Genomic DNA, 1016 nt, shown 5'->3' on the forward strand with positions numbered 1-1016 from the left:
CAGCATCTGCTCACTTAAGGGTACTGCGGGGGGGCCCCCCTGGGGCCCCCCTGCAGCACAGAGGGCCCCCTCGAGGGCCCCCGCGCTCGAGAAGGCCCAGCAAGACCCGCAGGGGCCCTGGTCCTTTGCTGCTGTCACGCAGCCCTTCTCCCGCCAGTCCACTGACTCCGGAACTGCTGCTGCTGCTGCTGCTGCTGCTGCTGCTGCTGCTGCTGAGGAGGGGGAAGAGGAAGCGGAGTCCTGCGGCACAGCCACACCCACACCTGACACAAACGCACTTTCGCCCAGCAGCAGCAGCAGCAGCAGCAGCAGCAGAAGCAGCAGGGGAGGGAGGTGCAGCAAGAGCAGGAGCAGCAGGTGCAGCAGCAGCAGCAGCAGGAGCAGCAGCAGCAGGAGCAGCAGCAGGAGCAGCAGCACGAGCAGCAGGAGCAGCAGAAGGAGCAGCAGAAGCAGCAGAAGGAGCAGCAGCAGCAGGACCAGCAGCAGCAGCAGCAACAGCAGCAGAAGGAGCAGCAGCAGGAGTAGCAGCCGCAGTAGGAGCAGGAGCAGCAGGAGCAGGAGGCGCAGGAGGAGAAGGAGCAGCAGCAGCAGCAGGAGCAGCAGCAGGAGCAAGAGCAGGAGCAAGAGCAGCAGCAGCAGCAGCAGCAGCAGCAGCAGCAGCAGCAAGATACCCCCAGGCGAGCTCTCTGCAGCCAGGGCTGCCCAATGAGGCCGCGGCGGACATAAGCCGAAAACTCCTCCGAAGTCCAATCGCCAAACTTGTTGATCCCCAGCTCGTAAGAGTGACCTGCAGCAGCAGCAGCAGCAGCAGCAGCAGCAGCAGCAGCAGCAGCAGCAGCAGGGATGAGAGCGACGCAGCGCTGCAGCAGCGCGTCTACGCCAGCTGCAGCAGCAGCGGCAGCCACCCGAGCAGCAGGAGCAGCAGCAGCGCCGCCACAGCAGCAGCAGCAGCAGCAGCAGCAGCAGCAGCAGCAGCAGCAGCAGCAGCAGCAGCAGCAGCAGCAGCAGCAGCAGCA

The 1016-nt window shown here is 65.6% G+C and overlaps 1 protein-coding gene across 1 annotated transcript; it reads left to right on the forward strand.

The window, feature by feature from the left end:
• Positions 1-251: 251 nt before the first annotated feature.
• Positions 252-1016, forward strand: ENH_00043830 (hypothetical protein; the record flags this gene model as incomplete). Its single annotated transcript, XM_013580889.1, has 1 exon — positions 252-1016. A coding segment is annotated over one exon (765 nt), but the record flags the coding sequence as incomplete, so codon positions are not given.

Source organism: Eimeria necatrix, genomic scaffold (assembly GCF_000499385.1).
Source record: "Eimeria necatrix Houghton genomic scaffold, Enh_scaff3271, whole genome shotgun sequence".
In the NCBI taxonomy this organism is placed as follows: Eukaryota; Apicomplexa; class Conoidasida; order Eucoccidiorida; family Eimeriidae; genus Eimeria; species Eimeria necatrix.